Consider the following 19669-nt stretch of genomic DNA (forward strand, 5'->3'; position numbering starts at 1 on the left):
CAAACTCCAGATTCTGAGGAAGCAGTGCAGACAACTCCATTACACTTTGGCTCCTAGTGAAGATCGGCCCAATCACCATTTTTGAAAGGTACGCTGTTGTCCAGTAGCAAAAGACGCACGGAACATCTGATTTAAGAGGCAATTTTTTTTTTTTGGCTGCTCGAATCCACTCAGTTTAGGGACGTGAACATGAAAAGTTACTCATTGATTCCTGCTTTGATATTTTATTGCTGTGTATAACTAATTTCATAGATCGGAGAAAACTACAAACTGGTTTTTGAATTCATCGCGGTTTGTATAAGCTGCCAACGACGGTATACTTGTGGGTCACTTAATTTTTGGCCTTTTCTGATTCACCGTATAAGCATATGTTCAGCGTATGCAGATGACATTGTCACATTATTGGTCTTATTCCACAGTCTCTCTCGAAGGTTATATGAATCATACTAACTTATTACAAGCCGCAAACAGTCCGCCGGGGTAGCGCAGTGGTTACGGCGCTCGACTACTGTTCCCAAGGACGCGATATCGAATCCCGGCCTCGGCGGCCGCTTTTCAATGGAGGCGAAAAGCGAGGCGCCCGTGTGCTGTGCGATGTCAGTGCACGTTAAAGAACCCCAGGTGGTAGAAATTTCCGGAGTCCTCCACTACGGCGTCTCTCATAGCCTGAGTTGCTTTGGGACGTTAAACCCAACAAAACAAACCGAAACCATATTTTACTCACACATCGCCGTCGCGCGCACGTGCGTGTGTGTATGCCAACAGTGCCTCGTGTTTTTGCTTCCTCTGAACGTCGACCAAGCTGAAGTGATTGCTCTTTCGACACTTCACCTTGACAGATGCTCACGCTTTCAGTAGCAATGTGAATGTGTGATAGCTGTGATGGAGAAGTAATTGAAGTGCTGGGGCTTGAGGTTTCTTGGCCTGAGTTTTCGAACAGAAAACTCAGAACGCCGCCGTATTTTACGCTTCTATAACAGGAAAAAAACAAAAACAAATGTGCCTTCCTAGGTTATTGTTGTCACCATCGAAAAGTGCAGTTCTTAAATCGTTAATGGGACTCGAATGAGCTCGGCTGTCGGTACTTTACAGTTTTCGAGTGGGAGAGTTTCAAAGTGTTCGCTCCTCTGCATTGATCTCATCATCGTCATCATCATCATCATTATTATCATCATCGTCGTCGTCGTCGTCGTCGGCCTGACTATAACCACTGCAGGGCAAAGGCCTCTCCCATATTTCTCCAATTAACCCGTCTAAGTCTAAATGAGCATAATATAAATGAGCATAAATGCTTGTAGGGTATCAGAGTCAGTAGCTATGTGCAAGTAATTCTTGCCATTCTTCAAACCTGCAAGCTGTTGCGCTGTAATTAGTTACACAACATTGTCAGCCTAAATGACGAAAAGCTTTCAATACAAGAATGCGTGTCGCCAGCCTTATTTGACAGTGAATCATCGTTACTCATCATCTGATCTATCGTCACACCATAACCATTATTACTACTTCTATCGTTGTCTTCATTATTATTAGATGGTTTCCGAAAATTTCGATCACCTGGGGTTCTTTACATTGCACTGACGTAGCACAGCACAGGGACACCTTGCTTTTCACCTGTACCGAAAAGCAGCCGCCGCGACCGGGATACGATCCCGTACCTTATTGGGTTCAATAGTCCAGCGCCCTAACCACTGCACCATCGCGTCGGGGAAAATTGGTGGTGTGAAACGCATCGAACAGTGCAGGAAATAAGTGCTGTCTGTAGCAATGAGCAAGGATAGGAACGCTGCAGAGGTCGATGACAGCGTTTGGACCAGGATTGTTTGGACATAGAACTGCAAGAAAACAACTCCGCCTTATTCATTGGAACCTAGTACGCAAACGAAGTTCTTCGAAAGGAAGTGTCGTTGACTGTTCCAAGTGAGAGTAAATGGTGGTGGCTTAAATTGAAAAACCTTCGCACAGTTCTTCTGTATTAGACCAGGCTAATCAGGTTGGCATGGTATAGCTTTGGTGTGGTGTTCCCGTGGTTGCGAATTTCAGTGAATATAATCCGTTTATGCATAATTTCGTTGCAGTCTGTTCTGTCAATGCGTTCTCGATAGCGTAAAATATTTCTCCCTTCTGAGTGGTATCGCTTTCTCAATTTCCCATTTGATAGACATCAACAAATTGGTCTAGTCATTTGGCATGATTTGATATCCCCCTATATTTCAGTTCAGTTCAGTTCAGTCGTTCAGTCGTGTCCGACTCTTCGCGACCCTATGGACCATATCACGCCACGCTTTCCTGTCTCTCACTATCTTCCTAACATCACATAACTTCATCTGCAGCGCCTGGAGGATGCCATCTAACCATCGCATTTGCTGCCTACCCCTTCCCCGGTGACCCTCAACCTTTCCCAACATCAAATCTTTCTCCAGCAACTCCTCTCTTCTCACCAAATGACCAAAGTAGCTGAGCTTTAACTTTAGAATTTGACCCTCCAATGGAGCAGTCAGGATTTATGGTCGACAATATCGACTGATTTGATCTTCTGGCAGTCAAAGGAACTCTCAAGAGTCTCCGACAGCACCACAATTTAAACGCGTCAATTCTTCGGCTGTCAGCCTTCTTCACAGTCCAACTCTCGCATCCATACATCACAACTGGAAAGACCATAGCACCAGTTACACATATTTTGGTTGGCAGTGTAATGTCTCTGCTCTTTACTAGGCGGTCAAGGCTAACCATGGCTCTCTTTCCCAGAAGCAGGCGTCTCCTAATTTCATGGCTGCAGTCTCCTTCCGGAATAATCTTGGAGCCCCGAGAAGAGAAAATCTGTCACAGCTTCCACTTCTTGTCCCTTGATGCTCCAGGACTTGATAGGGCAAGACGCCATGATCTTTGTCTTTTTAATGTTCAGATTAAGCCCAAACTTCTCACTCCCTTCTTGTACGCGCATCAGATGTCTCTCGAGTTCCACTTCACTTTCTGCCATTAAACTGGTATCATCCGCATATCTAAGGTATATCCGCATATTTACAATTACTTATTCTTATTAATGCACAACAATTGTTATTCTTATTAATGCACAACAATTGTTATTTTGATCTGTGGCTCTCTACAGGAATGTATTAGTGGAAATTAAAAGCTACAGGAGTGCAGCTAGGAAAGCCATATTTACTAAATTCCGCAGTGTGGCCCCATGCTAGATTTCGAATTGAAGCCTCGCAGCTCGTACGCTCAAAGGTAGCCCCGCCTTACTGGAAAAACGGAGAAATGAAATCGCTTTGTGGAGTTAAATGTGAACAAGGAGGAAGCTCACACAAAATGCAAAAAAAAAAGGGGAAAGGAACGTTGAATGGATCGTTTTGCGAGTGGCCATTCACTGAACAGGAATAGGCTTTTCACATCCGGTGGCCGGTTCGTTAACGAGGCTACCGCTCACGAGACCACGGCAGCGCCACCAGATGCGCGACGCAGCTTTTACGCTTGGCTGCGCGTTCCTCGTATGTGCTGCCCTTCGACACTCAACAACCTGCTAAATAGAAACAAGCATGCACTGTTATGAACAAGCGTTTGCAGGATACGGACTCGCTGAAAAAAATAATAATATTCTTTCGGGGGTAAGACAAAAGAGGCCAGTGAAAAGCATGCGCGCACGAAGCGACGAGTCTACTTCTTCCTCAGGAATATATGCGTAACCAGAAATTTTGGACAGAATCTGGAAAGAGATTTATGAATGCTATTTTTTCACATGCTGGACTACTGCGCTATAATAATAAATATATTCGTACATCCTTCCCCGGAAGGCTTTTTGGTTTTTGCTGTTTATTTTCAAAAACGCATTTCCTCGGTTTCTTATGAAAGTTTTATTTATTAATCGCCTTGCGGGCAGGAGAAACTTCAGAAGAAAAATTTTGCTCCTCATTAGAATATTGCGTCATTTATATTCGTACGTTCTTAAAAAATTCTTACAATGTTCAACAGCTGCTTACTCAAAAAAGAAAAACCCTAAATATTCGATCGACACTATTCTCAATTTGAGTTAATGATTAGTTCGCCCCCGCCCTTACCATCTGATCTGCTGACCGTCCGCGTTAGCTCAGTTGGTAGAGCGACTGCTCTGAAAAGACAGTGGTCCAGGGTTCGATCTCCGAACCAGGACGAGTTTCTCTTCAACTACAAAGTTTCTGAGTTTCCTTTGTAGCCGTTTGGCTGCGCTTGGGTGGATGTCAGGAGTAATTACTCCTTAATAGAAGCCGACATGTTCGGGAAATACACATCATCACTGGGCCGGCAGAGTGTCACCGCGCTCGATTAATGCTTCTTGAGTTGATTTCCACATATTTACTGTGATAATTTGGTTGTATGACAGAGAATATTCGCAGTGCTGCAACCTCCATCTCCTATGTAACGTTTTTTTACAAGTGCATTTGAGACTGCAAAGTAATAGGTATGCTGCGTATTTTTTTTGCAGTACGCACGGACATTATATATTGACAAAGCTTATACTCTGTTCAATTTTATGCTTTAAAAACGGCAGAAACTTAATCACTCACGTCGACTTCTTTCATTCTAGATATTAGTAGGGCCCTTCACGATGCTGACACGTTAGATATAGGTAAATACGTTCGTGTGCGATTGGTAGACAAGGCGGCTTTAATAATACTATCCTTTAAGAGCGCATATGTGTGACCTGAGTTTGCGAACCTTCTAGTTTTGAACACCGAGCTACCAAAATGCTTCGCCAGTGATTGTGCGGGAAATGGAATAATTTATTTTCTCCCGTGCCGCCACAACCGCCTAGACGAGCTCATGCGCAGGACTATATTGACAAGGAAGCGAATGCATGTAGACAGCATTCATCCCCCTCGCTCTTTCAGTTAACTACTCACCTTATTCACAAATAATAACTAATATCTAAGCGTAATAATTTAATTTAATAATTATTTAATAATATTTCAGTACAAGAAGAAAAATTGGCCGTGGCTTAGCTCATCTAGGCCAGGATATACGTAGGGAAAGCATGTGTGCCTGGCGCTGGGCTGCTTACTCCTCTTCAATCCAATCTAATCCAAATCAATCTAGTCTAATCCAATCCAATCATTCCAGTCTAATCCAGCTCCATCCAATCCAGTTCAATCAAGTACAGTTCATTACAGTGAAATACAATCTAACCAATTCTGTCCAATTGAATCCAAACCTGTACAATGCAAACCAGTTCAATCGAGTGCAATCTAATCCTGTCCAATTCTGAGTACACGCTCGCCCGAAATGCGCCGCTGACTAGCCTATCGTAGTCCCTTCTGTCCCACCACCACCTTCTGTCCCACTACCCTATCGTAGTCCCACTACCAAAGAATATGCACCCTTCTTACCACGAAGGAAGGAGGAAAGCTAGGGCAATAGCTCTACACGAAAAATACGCAACGAGCGAAGGTGGTGTCTATGTTGACTCGGCAGAATACGCAACAAGAGGAGCGTTCGCGCTGGCGGTGGTGGACGTGCACGGGCGGTTGCAGGCATCAGGGTCGGTAGTGACAAAATCTTCGGAAACCACAGAAGAGGCAGCTGTGGCACTAGCCATAGCTAGCACCGACGCGGATACAATCTTCTCCGATTCTAAATTTGCTGTCCGTAGCCTTGCGGGGGGGGGGGGGGGGGGGGCAGAATCTCAACTGCAGCGCAGAAAATACTGAAATTGACCAGGCAACCATACAGAGAAATTGAGGTGATATGGGTGCCGGCTCACTCGGGGAATCCGGGAAATGAGGCGGCCCACAACATGGCTCGAGATTTCGTCAACCGAGTCGGTGGGTCCTTCGTATCCATGGGTTACTCCAAGGAGGGGCTGGCATCTTTACACGATATCACAAGTCATTAGAGATTGGAACGGCACAAATTTCCACCACCTGACAAAACGTTAGATAAGGCACAGGAGACCGCTTGGAGGAGACTCCAGACGAGGTCCTTTCTTAGCCCTTACCTATTAGCAAAAATGTACCCGGATGACTTTAACCCCGAGCGCAGGTTCTGTGGCGAAACAGCCACGTATGATCACATACTAAGGCAATGTAAAGAAGAACCTCCACCGGAAGATCTAGTACAAATTCCTTCTCTTGAGCGATGGGAGGCCGGTCAGCTCGGACCCGGGCATTCAAGCCTTGGCCACCGAGTGGGCCACTAAGGTCGCCGCCAGCCATGGACTGGTGGCCATCTAAGCGGACCGTCTGCATCTGCATTGACGAAATAAATGTTTTCAAATCCAATCCAATCACGCTACAGAAGGAGAATTAAGATGCGCTACTTAGTATGTCTTAAGCTTTGATGTTGCTGCATTAAATACGAGACATCTTCTGGTTGCTTCTTGATTGCCAGATGGCGCGGCGAGCACGCGGCGTCCACCAGCTGCGGCGGTTGCTAGGCAACGGCTCTGTGCCTCCCACACGCGAAACCCTTTTGCTCGAGGCCAATGTAGCTTTCGCTACCAAAAAACAAACAGACTCTCCAGATGGTTAGTGCGCGTATTTTCAGCGTTAACTGATGCGGGACAAGGAGCGATTTCAGAAAACTAAGTCTAATTTGGGGAGATATTGAGGGAGTCGGAACAGCTCGTGCTCGATACTTTTACTATGTTGCCTATCACTAGTGGTTTGCCCCACGTCAGGGCTTACTGCTCTCTAATCCAATGAAGACCGAAGAAGAATTGCAAATATTGTGTCATGTACTTTGTAGTGTTGTACCATTTTTCACACAATGATTGCAGCAATTGGACAGTTTTGTTTCCTGAAGAAGATCAATGGAAGTGGTTAAATTAGCAAAGAAAGTCGGAGTTATTAAAAAGAAATGTCGGCACGAAAACAACACTGCAGAGGTCGGCCGCGAAGTGCTGCTCTGTAATTCGCAAACACTGCGTCCGCCCAGTCGGTTGAGGTACTCCTTCTTGCAGCAGCTGCCTTTCCCTTTTGCCTTTCCAGTGATGGAGGCATCAGTGCCAGGATGACGGACTTGGAGGGACTCATTTATAGCAGCGCACACCTCTGTGATTGGTTAAGGCCGTCATAGTTCACGCAATGCTGAAAACTACTTGTGAGATGTCAGAGAATTCCCAAGAATTGAGTTGTGGTCGGTTCATCTGAGGATGCCCTGCGTATGAATTACCGGGGTGAGGTCAATCAGATGATATGTCTGTAAAATTGCCTCATCGTTGTCGTCAGCAAAAGTGTCCCGCTTTTGCGGCAGCTCTGGTTGGTCGAGACGGGATGACGTCGTGGAGGTCTCAACCAATTACAGAGCACCACCACAGTATGCGCAAATGCGTGCCTTATATGGGCATATGCCAATGAATGATCAATTACTAATAATGACTAGTTAGTTAATCAATTACTCATTATTAATTACTAATTATTGAACAATCATCACTAATAATGGCTAATTAAATAATCAAGTACTAAACAGTAATTACCAAATATTATTTAATTCCTTTCCTAATTAATGACTAATTTAATAATTACTAATCAGTGCCTGTTGCGTAATTATATATTACTTCGCTGCCAAGCAGAATTCACTGGATAAATGCACTCGCAGAATATGAGAGTAGTCCTCGCTTACTCGTAGCAGCATTCATCGCTACATACGCAACGGTCGCGTAGCAGGATGCAGCACTCAGGCTTTCGCCCTTCATCAATTTAGTCGCCAAAATGTCCTCGAATTATTTTATTAGAATATTACACGCTCTTTGTTCCTTTCTGAAATTATGACGTCACGACTGGCGTGACTAGCCTCTAGTCACGTTCCGCTTCCTAACTGAGCATCGCAGAAACAACTGCGGCGCCAACAGCGACAATACCCGCAATCACTATCACAGGAGAAGGAAATTACGCCAAGGGAAGAATATCTGTAGAAGCCTGCCGAATAATCAAGGACTTGAAACTCTCACCGGATAACAAGGTCGAGCTAGTTTGTTTTCCCGCATAGATGGGGAACGTCTCTCCGCATCTCACCAGCCTCAACGAAGCAGCTCACTCCTTCGCACGAGGTCTCGCGTACCGTGCCGGAGAGAGTCATGGCAAAGAAAGGGGGAGAGAAAGGATGACGAGCTTTAATTACTTACCAAAGGCTTCTACCTGGCCCGTCGGACCTTCCGTCCGCCTAGCAGCAAACTATGCAGAGCTCAGGCAGTCTTCTGGAGGCAATTACAAATACATACCCGAACCCGCAGCAGTACGGGAGATTTATCCCGAGATATATGACACCAACACATGTAAGGTCTCCAAGACAAACACAGCAACACTCACCCACATACTCTGGGAGTGCAAGGCACAAATGACAAGCGTTAATCCCGAAGCCCTCTCGCCGAGGTGGTCCGCCGCTATGCGCAACTTCAGCCTCAACGACCAACTTTGGGCCGTCCAGCAGGCCCTCTTGGCGGCGAAAAGAAAAGATCTCGACGTTCCCACGTGGGAGACATCTGCCCGGTCGTGTTAAAAAAAAAATCTGTCCATTGCGCTCACCCGTGGGTGTGATGTTCCTGGTGGCGAGCACCACGGACTCGTACTGATAATGGCGTATATGCGGCATCCGGGTGGTCATTGCCGTGGCCGACGTGGGCGCCGGCGTGTCCGCGCTCCCCGCAGCGGCGGCGGCGGCGCCGGCATCCGCTGGCCCCGGCGCTGCACCGGCCGTCGCGTCGCCTGCACTCACGATGCTGGGACCGGGCCGCTCCTGGTACGACGTCTCGAAAAAGACGTACCCACCTGTGGGTCGACAAGAAGATGGCAGAGCAGGTATGACAGATTTAAACGGGGCACTCATGTATATATGGTGGAAGACAGCACAACGACCACAAGTTGAGAAAGGGTTCGGAGAAAGGGTTTGAAATGGGATGCAGGAGATAGAAAGTTAAAGAAAATATATGTACAAACCATGAATGTAAAAGATGGCGTTAAATGGGTCTGTTGTTGCAACGCTGACAGCGTTCACTCTATCACAGGTTCAGGCTATACCAGATTGAGGGACTCAACATACTTAGACCCACAATTTTTAGAGCGCAGCTCTTTGGAGCCCGTTCCTGGGTTTCGTGGCGTCGGTGTAGTTCCTCGTAACCAGCTCCACTTTCACTTCCACCTTCCTTCCTTCCCTTACGGCGCGATTCAGGTGTGTGCAGATACTGCGCCTTTCCAATGTAGCCAGCTCCACTTTCACTCCCACCTTCCTTCCTTCCCTCAAGGCATGATTCAGGTGTCCACAGAAGCAAGTGTGACAGATAATCCGCCTTTCCATTCCTGTGAACCAATTATGAAAGGCATGCTTCAGAGCTCAAGTGGAAGACGTGACCACACATGGTGCACACTGCTAAGATAATAATTCATGAATAATGCGAGCGCCCACACCGAACTGCAGGGTAACATGTCCAGTAATTGAGAATTCACACACTCAGAAAGAAAAGCATCACATTTTGATGTAGTTTGCGTATATACAGAGTCCAGATCTCTAGCCGATCGTCCCTTGGCTTTCGAGGATGGCCTGGCTCGGATCTAGACCGCCATCATTTTCCATTAAAACCTATACTGTTAGAAATTCAATGAGATGCTTGATACTTTTGGCTACAACGTTGTCAAGGCAGTTTAAGATATTTGCGAGGGTTTTTTCTTGCCGTCTGCAGCTTGTAGCATTAGTCTCTTCGCCGCGCAACGTTCCTATGGGCCCACGCACTTCCTCTAGCAACCTCCCGGTAACTTAATCGATCTCTTAATTTCTCCGACCACAAAGCTTCCTTCATGACAGTCAAGGATTGTTAATGCAGTGATTATTGAAGGAATATAAGTGAAAAATAAAATTGTTGTCTCTAATTGTACACACATGTTTTGTTCGAAATATTTGCCTCAATCTATCGAAAAATGGGAAACAGCCGATGAGCTGCGCTCAAATTTCGCATTAAGAAGTGACGTAATCGTCGTTTTTTTTTTGTATCTTTTATTTAAGTTAGGTTTTGGTTAAAGGAAGGCGCAGCATACTTTTGGGGGAATACCATGGAATGGTAGAACCCTACACTTCATCATCATCATCATCATCCTCACTATACCCACTGCAGGGCGAAGGCCTCTCCCATATTTCTCCACTTAACCCGGTTATGTGCTAGCTGTATCCACTTGACCCCTGCGAAACTCTTAACCTCATCCGCCCACCTAACTTTCCGCCGCCCCCTGTTACGCTTTCCTTCCCTTAGAACCCTACACTTAATCAGGACAAATTCACGCCACCTTTTTAGAAGGTCAAGCGGCCGCACAGATTACCTTGGCTGATATAGAGAAGCTTTCGCTTCAGAAATCTTTGTCAAGTGACAACCCTTGATTAAAAGATGAGCGTCTTGACCTTATAAGGCGTCTCTCGGTTTCATGTTCAGTGTCTCAAAATCCTACAGTAGGATAGACTGCGTGCTCAGAAAGCAGCTACGGTTCTAAATTTCAAACAAATCGTTGCCTGATAACGTCGCAGCTTCGAGCCCCCTCTCGGTGTCTTCAGTGATCTGCTGTAACTGGTGCAAAACATCCAGGTAGTTGCGGTACGCATGCCATCGGCGCTGTTTTTAGTTCTTCAATGATGCACTAACTAGGTCAACTTTCAGTGCTTCTGCATAGTGCTGATGGTTTTCAATTAAAAGAGAATTTCAAGAAATGAATAAGTAATCAAAGCTATATGTAATGGACAGCGTATCGTATGCACGCATAAAGAGAATTTACTGGGTACATACATACATACATACATACATACATACATACATACATACATACATACATACATACATACATACATACATACATACATACATACATACATACATACATACATACATACATACATACATACATACATACATACATACATACATACATACATACATACATACATACATACATACATACATACATACATGCATGCATGCGTGCATACATACATACATACATACATACATACATACATACATACATACATACATACATACATACATACATACATACATACATACATACATACATACATACATACATACACAGTGGTTACAGCGCTCGACTACTGTTCCCAAGGACGCGGGATCGAATCCCGGCCTCGGCGGCCGCTTTTTGATGGAGGCGAAAAGCAAGGCGCCCGTGTGCTGTGCGATGTCAGTGCACGTTAAAGAACCCCAGGTGGTCGAAATTTCCGGAGTCCTCCACTACGCCACCTCTCATAGCCCGAGTCGCTTTGGGACGTTAAACCCCACAAACCAACCAACCAACCAACCAACATACATACATACATACATACATACATACATACATACATACATACATACATACATACATACAAAAACGCACATTACTCACATACCAAAGCACTATACATAATAAACTAAAAAAGCATGATTTCCCAGAGAGGGGAAACAGTATAAACGGGGAGGGTTCTAATGAAGGACGACAGGCATCTCAAGTCTGCTACCCCGTACAACATAAAAGTGCGTGTGCCAGCGCCGCAGAAAGCGCCTAACAACGTTAATGTAGAGTGACAGAGCTTTGGGAAGATATATTACCGCTACCCGGTGAGTACACCAGCAGGACGCGCAAACATGAACTGATGCAAACTTGATTAAGAACATGTTCATGCAACTGCGATGGTGTTAAAGACTATGCGGGAGGAAAAAAAAAGTTTTTCCCTTTAAGGTACCAAACAGTATTTAAAGCCATCTTCGAAATGAGAACTCAGCAACTGCATATTCTAAGCTTCAGGGCATGCTTGCTAGACTGCCGCTACAGAAGGTTCTTGTTGGAACTGGAGCGGGCGTTCGATTATAAAATGATTGGTTTGTGGGGTTTAACGTCCAAAAGCAACTCAGGCTATGAGAGATGCCGTAGTGGAGGACTCCGGAAATTTCGACCACCTGGGGTTCTTTAACGTGCACTGACATCGCACAGCACACGGGCGCCTTGCTTTTCGCCTCCATAGAAAAGCTGCCATCGAGGCTGGGATTCGATCCCGCGTCCTTGAGAACAGTAGGCGAGCGCCATAGCCACTGCGCCACCCCGGCTTTTTTTTTTCTTTATTTCCTGACCGAGGACGTACACAAAAAAAGACACATGTGACATCAATAACATGACAAAATAAAATATCAAGCATTGACTTAAAGCTTCGGCCTTCCTTAGCTGAAGTTGTCGGATTAAAAATCCCTCATATGTGACAACCCTTCAAAACTAACCAACCATTCTGACTCTAGTTTTAACGCTTTCTGTTCATCCACATATGCCCGTATGCTCTCTCTAAAGAGCTGCCTCGCTGAACGTGCATCGACGTCACCATGCTCTACAGCCATTCTGCTTTTCCATATGCTGTGGAGAGCCAGTAGCATCAAAAGATCCAACGGTGTATCATTGTTCGTTTCTACTGGCAAGAATCGAATATCATGTGGGCTTATGGGTAGTTCCTTTTTAAGCGTCCTCTGGAGCACGTCCCATAAAAATACGGCGTCCCAGCATTCGAGAAACACGTGTTCAATCGTCTCCTCTTTCCTGCATATTATGCAGTGGACACCCCAGGGTACAAAAAGCCCTTTCTGTTCCTTCCATTTCTTTACCTCCAATGTTCCAGTGTGCAGCTTAAAAAAGAACGTTTTCATCCCTGCCGGCACCATCATCCTCTTCACTCTTTTAAGAACATTTTTGCCCCCGGTAGACGAGTACACAGCTCTGTACAACGGTTCTGGAAGCACCACATCGCACAAGTCTTTATACAGTTTTTTCCGGTTTACACTCCACAAATAGTCTAAAGTAAACCGCACCATCAAGAACCTGTACGCCAAGACCACTTCCCTTAGATACCCGTGGACACCTCCTGACATGTACGGTCACCGGCTTTACGGTCGCCAGTTTGACGTCGTCACGGACCACCACGCGTTATGTTGGCTGTCCTCTCTTAAAGACCCGTCCGGCCGCCTCGCACGATGGGCTCTCCGCCTACAGGAATTTGACATCCGCGTTATATATCGCTCTGGCCGTAAACACATGGACGCCGACGCACTGTCTCGTTCTCCCCTCTCCAACGAACCTGCTTGCTCTACGGCGGCTGATCCCGTCCTCTCCTCTCTAACCATCGCTGACATGCCTGCGGAGCAGCGCAAAGACCCGTGGCTCGCCTCTCTTATCGACGTCGTGTCCACTTCTAACGCTGCTGCACCTTCTCGGGCTTTACGCCGTCAAGCACCACACTTTGCCCTACGAGATGGTCTTCTCTACCGCCGCAATTATATGACTGATGGTCGACGATGGCTTCTCGTCATTCCTCGCCATTTACGACATGAAATTTGCGCCTCTTTCCATGCCGACCCTCAGTGTGCCCATCCTGGTGTCGTCAAGACGTTTCAAAGAATCTCTCAACGCTACTATTGGCGCGGCATGTACGGTTATATTCGCAAATACGTCCGCTCCTGCATCGCCTGTCAGCGCCGGAAGTCATCCACACCTCGCGCTTCTGGCCCCTTACAACCACTTCCATGCCCGGCCCGGCCTTTTGACCGCATTGGCGTTGACCTTTACGGGCCACTTCCCTGCACGGTTTCTGGGAACCGGTGGATTATCGTCGGCATCGACCACCTCACCCGGTATGCCGAGACCGCCGCTTTACCCGCCGCTACTGCCCGTGAAGTTGCCCTGTTCTTGCTACATCATTTTGTTCTTCGCCACGGCGCACCGCGAGAGCTGCTAAGTGACCGAGGACGCGTCTTCCTATCCAACGTCGTTGAAGCTCTACTGGCCGAATGTCGCGTCATACATCGGACCACAACGGCCTACCACCCTCAAACTAACGGGCTGACTGAGCGCTTCAATCGTACTCTCGGAAATATGCTGACGATGTACGTTGCCGCCGATCAGACGAACTGGGACGCTGTTCTTCCTTTCGTGACATACGCTTACAACACCGCCACGCAGTCAACTACTGGATTTAGCCCTTTTTTCCTCCTTTATGGGCGTGAGGCGTCGTCCACGATGGACACTATTTTACCATATCGTCCTGACTCCTCCGAGTGTACTCTCCTTTCAGACGTTGCCAAACATGCGGAGGAATGTCGCCAGTTGGCCCGGTGTTTTATATCGGAATCTCAAGGCCGCCAAAAGCATCACCACGACAAAGATGAGACGCCACACGTTTTTCCTGCAGGATCCCTTGTTTGGCTTTGGGTTCCGGGCACCCCACCGGGACTGTCATCAAAATTTCGAACCGAGTATCACGGCCCCTACCGCATTATCCGTCAAACCTCCCCTGTGAATTACATCGTGGAGCCACTCACTACCTCTTCGGACATGCGTCATCGCGGCCGCGAAACTGTGCACGTGAGCCGCCTTAAAACGTACTACGATCCGCTCCTCTTGCCCTCACCATAGGTCGCCAGGATGGCTCCACCTCGCCCCGGGGGAAATTGTAGTGAACTACACGAGGATATACGAAGACAAGGATGAAGTAGGCGAGAATACCACGAAGACGAGGATGAGGACGACAAAGTGCCGCTGCGCTGCTCGAGCTCGCTTGTGGAAGGCCTAGACTGGCTGTGCTCTTGTGTGGTTCTTTGTGCAACTTGGAGAGGGCTATTATCCCTGTTAAAGGACAGAAACACTCCCTTTCACCTTCAATAATAATAATGATAATAATAATAATAATAATAATAATAATAATAATAATAATAATAATAATAATAATAATAATAATAATAATAATAATAATAATAATAATAATAATAATAATTGGTTCACAGGAAAGGAAATACTCATTATCTGTCACACTTGTTTTGTGGACACCTTTATCGCACCTAATGGGGAGGGGGAAAGTTGGGAGTGAAAGCGGAAAGAGAGAATTAAGTTAGGTTCTAGGAAAAGGTTGCCCCGCCGGGGTGGTGCAGTGGAAAGACGCCCGGCTACTGTGCCGGAGTACCCGGGCTCAATCCCGACTGCGGCGGCTGCGTTTCAATGGAGGCGAAGCGAAGAGGCGTCCGTGTGCTGTGCTGTTGTTGCTGTGGCTGTAGGAAGAAGGAAAAGAAAATGCACGAGCCTGCTACTGGCTCTGTAGCTGAACCACCTCCGCTGTTGTTGTGGCTGTCGGAAGAAGGAAAAGAAAATGCACGGGCCTGCTACTGGCTCTGCAGCTGAGCCACCTCCGCTGCTTCGTGCAGACAGAAGAGATAGTAGAGAAGAAAGAAAAAAAATAGCTGTGGCTTAGCTCTGGTTAAGCCTCAGTATAGTGCCTAGAGTATATTCTAGGCACTATAGCCTCAGTGATTGCGAAAGCAATACCTCCCTGGCTGCGTTTGGCTCTGCTGGTGGTTTGGCATGGCTTCGCCAGTATCGCTTCGCTAGGCGCAGTATCTGTCACACTTGCTTTGTGGACACCTGAACCACGCCGTAAGGGAAGAGAGGAAGATGGGAGTGAAAGTGGAAAGAGAGAAAGAGGAGCCGTAGTGGAGGGCTGCGGAGTAATTTCGACCACCTGGGTATCTTTAACGTGCGCTGACATCGCACAGCACACGGACGCCTCTTCGTTTCGCCTCCATCGAAACGCAGCCGCCGAGGTTGGGTTCGAACCCGGGAATTCCGGCACTCTACACATAGGACACGCGCACATCACCCATATCTTCTTAACAAAAAAAAATACAAGCTCATGTGTCAAATGTGCGGCGATAAACTCTGTCAATCACATTTTAATCTCATGCCCACGACTTGGGGATCGTAGGAAAATATATTTTACTGTATTTTATAATGAACACTTTCCATTTCATTCTGCATTGCTTTTAGGCGAACAATAGCATTTGTTCATTTTTTTCTTGTTTGTATATTTATTAAGAAAGTCAATGTTCTAAATCAAATATGAATATCATAATTTTGAGCATTTCATTTAACAAATAATATAACCTCGTGTTTGGAGCATCATAGCCATAGTTGCTTCTGCGCCATAAAGCCCCATATAACTATGTCGACACCGCCGAGCATGAGGAAAGGCATGCTATGCAGCACGAGCAAAACCTAATAATAAGCAGCTCAGTCAGTACTAGCTTAGCCGATACGACTGAAGAGGTGGCCATTGTCCTTGCGATAGCAGGGACAATGGTTACTACAATTATGATTCGAAAACAACAATATACAATTTTCTTAATGTAAAGGTCTTTCCAAAGGCAAAGAGGATACTAAAACCATGTCAGAATGACAGAATAATATGGCTAATATGGGCACCAGCCCACTTCCAGCTTCAAGGAAATGAAGAAGTTCATAAGCTTGCCCGCGGACTCATCTTCCGAGTAGGCTCTGATCTTGAGTACACTCTTAGCAGGGACAGGCTAGTCAGCTAGAAAAAAGTTACTCAGCACTATCGACTAAATAGGGTAGAGTACCCACTGGCAGATATAACACTAAATAAGATCCAAGAAAGCATTTGGAGGCGCTTACAAACGAGGACTTTTCCGAATTCAGCTACCCTAAGACAGTGGTACCCGGAACAATTCTCAGGTAGGTGCAAACTATGTGAGGATAAGGCAGATCTAGTACACATGATATGGACGTGTCAAGAAATCGAAAATAAAAATCAGCAGATAAAAACGGAAGAAATTTTGGAGACTACTGTTGCACTCACACCCTGACACTAAGCTAGGTGTAATACGACTGGCCGAACATGCCGACCGAGTCCAAAGGCTCCAGGCTGCCGTGTAGGCGAATAGGTTGACGCCTATCCTGTGTCTGTTGGAGATTAAAATTTTACCACCACAACCTCCACTTAACAATTATGACGACATGGAGAAACAGATGAGTCTCCCCAAAACGCGGAACATCTTCAGTTACCTGTTATGCACCGATCAGTCCAAAATCAACTCGAGCATAAACTAGCGGAAGATAAAATACATATTTGAGGGCAAAGAAGAGGACTTGTTCAATCAGCTCAAAAGGGGTGGCTGCTCCTGGCCCTACGAAACTGGGAATAATTGATGGGCCATTTGCAGTAGGATCTCACCTGCCACCGGCGGTTGTGCCTGTTGTAGGCCGTCATTGCACCCGGCAACGCTTCAGTGGCGGACGACGGCTGTTGCGACGCGCGACTTTCTTTCTACATCTTTTTCTCTCTTCTCTATTTTCTCTTCTGTCCGCACGAGGCACCGGAGGTAGCTCAGCTATAGAGCCAATAGCAGGCTCCATGCATTTTCTTTTCCTTCTTCCTACAGTTGCAACAACAACAACTACAACTACGACAAAGACATCGGCGCTGGAGACATCAACCAAAAGCTCCCGAAATATCGGGGACTAGACAACCAGGAACTATACCGGCCTATAACGGAAACCGAGGTCAGGACAGAGATAGCCAGCTTCAAAAGGAACTCCGCGCCTGGACCGGATTGTATAACCAACAAATCAATCAGAAATTTAGACGACGACTACATTGCCAGCCTCAACAAGTACATTCAGAAAATATGGGAGAAGGAAAGCTCCCCACACAACGGAAATCAGCAGACGTCATCTTTATACCCAAGCCAGGAAAACCGCACAAGTTAGAAAATCTAAAACCCACTTTCTTCACCTCGTGTATGGGGAAGTTGACAAAGAAAGTTGTCCAAACTAGACTCTCCAACTATGAGGATGCAGAACGACTATGATCCCATGAAACGGTCGGCTTCAGAAGGTTCCTCGGTACACAAGGCGTCATGCAGGGGCTCAAACATGACATCATGGACAAGAGAAAAACCAGATACAAAGGCCATCCTATGTCTTCAACAACGTAGGGCACGACGAAATCCCCAAGAATCTCGAAGAGCTAAACATTCGTCAAGAACCTTCGCTTACGTAAGCAGGTTTTTCTCAGACAGAGGACTCAAGTTAAAATAGCTCGGCACAGAATCGCCAATCATCAGGACATCAGACAGGGGAAAACCACAAGGTTCGGTGTTCTCCCCATTGTTCTTCAACGCAGCATTGATGAACCTTCCAATCCTGCTGAAAACAATACCAGACATGACGTTTACCCTCTACGCAAACGATATTAGCACTTGGCTAAACACAGGCTCGGACGCCGAAATATAGGAGAGGCTCCAGCGCGCGGCTAAAACAGTCACAGGGTATATGCGGTAAATACAGGCCTCAAGTGTTCACCGCAAAAATCGGAGCTGCTAATATACATAAACAAGAAGGAGAAGCCTATCTTCCAAATAACAGTGGATAGCCAAAAAGTGTCCCAGGTTAATCAGATTAGGATCCTCGGACTCATCGTCCAGGCAGACAGCAGAAACGAATCCCCAATAGCCAAAATACTGAAATACACCGCACAAGTAACGGGTCTTTCAGAAGAGTCCCTCTCAAAAAATAGGGTACTCAAATAAAGGAGCCTGCTAAGACTAGCGCTTATATCATTAGCGGGGTAGGATATGCAATGCCCTAATTTAAACCTGACAGCAAGGGTAAGAGAACAAATATACATCGTAATGAGGAGGAACATCAAAAGCGCACTCAGCCTTCGCACCGACACATCCACGACCAGACGGCTGGAAACAGAGGGGGGGGGGGGGGGGGGGGGGATACAACACACGAGCAAAAATAATTGAAGCCACAAGCATAGCACAAATGAAGAGACAGTCAATCCGAGACGGAAAGACAAATCCTAGAATGGGTCGGTCTCTAGCAAGACAGAGGGACGGACCCCAAGGTTAACCTGAGCCAAAACTGCATTACCAACCTTTACATTCCATCCATGCCAAGAAACAAGAGCCACATTCACAACATAGAAGAGAAGACAGAGCCAAAGCCATCGAAAAAAAGCTAACCAAGCTTCACCCGAACTCCGTGGCGTACACTGACGCAGCCACCAGGAAATCGGGAGCTGCAGTCGCGGCAGAGGTGGATGGTGCCGGAGCCCCTCTAATCATGGCATCGATAAAAACAAGAAATGCGGTCATCCCCGAAGAGGTAGCAGTTGCGCTTACCTGCGTCGGCAGAGAATCTAAGGTGATAATAAGCGATAGCAAAACAGCCATCTGGAACTTGACCAAAAAAGTCTAAGCCGCGTTAAAGAAAATTCTCGAATCCAGGGGGCCTCACGGAGGATCGCAATAAAATGGACCCCAGGCTAAGAATCGATGTCTGGAAACGAAGCCGCTCACGCGCTCGCCCGAGTTATCCACTACCGGACGAACGTCTAGTAGGTCAACAACCCAGTACCCGGGGAGATGTTAAACACCTACCACGAGATCTGCGAATAATGCTACAAACCAAATAGAAAACATTATTCACTCCACATAAAGAGCTAAAAAATGAAGAGACCGAAAGTCCTCGCAGACCAGAGGCCAGAAATTACCCCAACCCAGTCTGGCTGCGCCACTTAAAGATAGAGGACAGACAACACGAAAATTAAACACTGCGGACGGAGAGGTACCCTCGAGCACATAATCTAGCAATGCCCCTTTTCGCCCGGGGAAACGGCCAACGTTCAAGAAGCGGAAGCTTGGGAGTCAGTGCTGCGAAGCGAAAACTCGAGGTCCAAAAAGAAGCCATCCACCTGGTGGCTGAGGCCGTGAAGAATGAGTGTATTCTTTCCTATTTGCTGAATCCCAGGCCCCTATTCGAGACTCCGTACCAGTGAGAGAGTAGGGGAACCTCCTATATCGGCGGTAATAAAGTTTTTAACCAAACAATAA

General features: G+C 46.5%; 1 protein-coding gene across 1 annotated transcript in view; it reads right to left on the bottom strand.

The window, feature by feature from the left end:
• LOC146181616 (MAM and LDL-receptor class A domain-containing protein 1-like) overlaps positions 1-19669 on the bottom strand; it is a 56949-nt gene that overhangs the window by 25390 nt on the left and 11890 nt on the right. Inside the window, exon 4 of the mRNA XM_084575522.1 lies at positions 8496-8738. Within this exon, the coding sequence (XP_084431648.1) occupies positions 8496-8738 (243 nt within the window). The remainder of the gene's footprint in view (positions 1-8495; positions 8739-19669) is intronic.

The sequence above is a fragment of the Amblyomma maculatum genome, chromosome 8 (genome assembly GCF_055883805.1).
Source record: "Amblyomma maculatum isolate TAMU_Amacu chromosome 8, ASM5588380v1, whole genome shotgun sequence".
Taxonomy (NCBI): domain Eukaryota; kingdom Metazoa; phylum Arthropoda; class Arachnida; order Ixodida; family Ixodidae; genus Amblyomma; species Amblyomma maculatum.